Genomic DNA, 1,640 nt, shown 5'->3' with positions numbered 1-1,640 from the left:
AAAAATCAAGAAGAAAAAATATGCCGAGATTCAAAACTCTGATAATTTCTTAAACAGTCAGTTCCTAATTTATGAAACAGTTGTACTCCAGAAATTTGTAAATTCATTATTTGGAGCACCTTGTGGATCTTCCCTAGAGACATGACTTCAGAATACTTGTTTGCTCTTAGTGAAAGAGACGAGATCTTTCCAGTTTTATTGATGTGTTTGGTTATTTGTAAGTTACGCAAACATAGTGGTTATTATTGTGTTTTTCAGAATGATAGGATTGACAGTGGGGTTTGACAAAAAGAACATGATGGATGTAAAGTATAAGAGAGTCAGAGATGGTTGTGTGACTGATGCAGTCTTTCAAGAAATGTATATTTGTGCAAGTGTGGAATTTCTGCTGACCGTTGCAAATGTCTTTTTTGAGGCCTACACCATAGGCAGTGCTGTAGAAACAAATGTTCAAACATGGACTTCTAAGGAAGAAGGTTAGTTACTTGGTAAAATATTTAATATTTATATTATCGAAGTGCTCTGACAACATTTACCTTGATTAGCCTTTTAGATGATCAGGGTAAATGCATTTATAAATTAAAATATTTATTTTTCAGAGGTAGGAGGAAAACCTTAATGAATTTTCTGGGAGGATTTGCAGTTTGCATTTATTTTAAAGGCATGAATATATACTGGGTTCAAAAAGTATGAGACCTACATTGGAATAAGTAATTGTATTTCTCTGCAGTAATTCAGAAGAATTTATCATAGAAGGAAATAAGCAGGAAGAAGAGTGAACCATCCACTCCTTTAAAATAATTAAAGATAGTATTTTAATTTAAAGCACTCATTTATTTGTTATGTTTATTTCTCTATTATCTTTTGACATATTTCATTCATTGTGTTATAGTAGAAAGGATGTCAAGTTGAAATTTGGAAACTGGATTAATTTCTAGCTTTGACATTAAGTAGTAGAGATTTTGTCCTATATTTGTTAATGTTCTTATGTCTATAGCTTCTTCAAATCTTTATTAAGGGAGTTGCAGTAGATTCCTTTAGAATCTAAGATTGTTTTAATTTACTATTTACTTAGAATGAAATAACATTTTCTCATAAGAGATAAATAATATATAGTAAATATGTATAAACATTTTAAAGTATTAATTTATTTTTTATTTCTGTTTTAGTACCTACACGGCAATCAGAGAAGTGGGAAATTAATACTGTTATTAGAAATCCTGAAATTGTGTTTGTGGCTGACATGACAAGAAATGATGCTCCTGCTTTAGTCATTACAACGCAATGTGAAATTTGCTGTAAAGGTGACCTTGAAAACAGTACAATGACTGCTGCCATTAAAGATCTTCAAGTGAAAGCATGCCCATTTCTTCCAGTGAAGAGAAAAGGCAAAATCAGTACTGTGAGTTTGCTATTTAATTATCTGTTTGATTGTTAAACTATTTTGGATTTAGAATATACCACTTTAGGAAATGAAAACTACCTATATGCTTTCCAACCAAACCCTGTAAAATCCCTTTCTTTCTACTTGGAGAGCTTAATTTAAAATATTATTACAACAGCTGTGAAACTTTTTTATTCTTCTACACGCTTTTCATTGCGATTTTTATTTGTGAGAATATTCTCAATAAGAATTTGGT

The 1,640-nt window shown here is 30.7% G+C and overlaps 1 protein-coding gene across 1 annotated transcript; it reads left to right on the top strand.

Annotated features, from left to right (window-relative positions):
- Nucleotides 1-258: 258 nt before the first annotated feature.
- Nucleotides 259-1,402, top strand: LOC103584516 (vacuolar protein sorting-associated protein 13A-like; the record flags this gene model as incomplete). Its single annotated transcript, XM_008565486.1, has 2 exons — nt 259-476; nt 1,170-1,402. Coding segments are annotated over 2 exons (451 nt in total), but the record flags the coding sequence as incomplete, so codon positions are not given.
- Nucleotides 1,403-1,640: the final 238 nt, after the last annotated feature.

Source organism: Galeopterus variegatus, unplaced genomic scaffold, assembly GCF_000696425.1.
Source record: "Galeopterus variegatus unplaced genomic scaffold, G_variegatus-3.0.2 Scaffold62417, whole genome shotgun sequence".
Classification (NCBI taxonomy): domain Eukaryota; kingdom Metazoa; phylum Chordata; class Mammalia; order Dermoptera; family Cynocephalidae; genus Galeopterus; species Galeopterus variegatus.
This window is presented reverse-complemented; position numbering and strand designations above follow the sequence as displayed.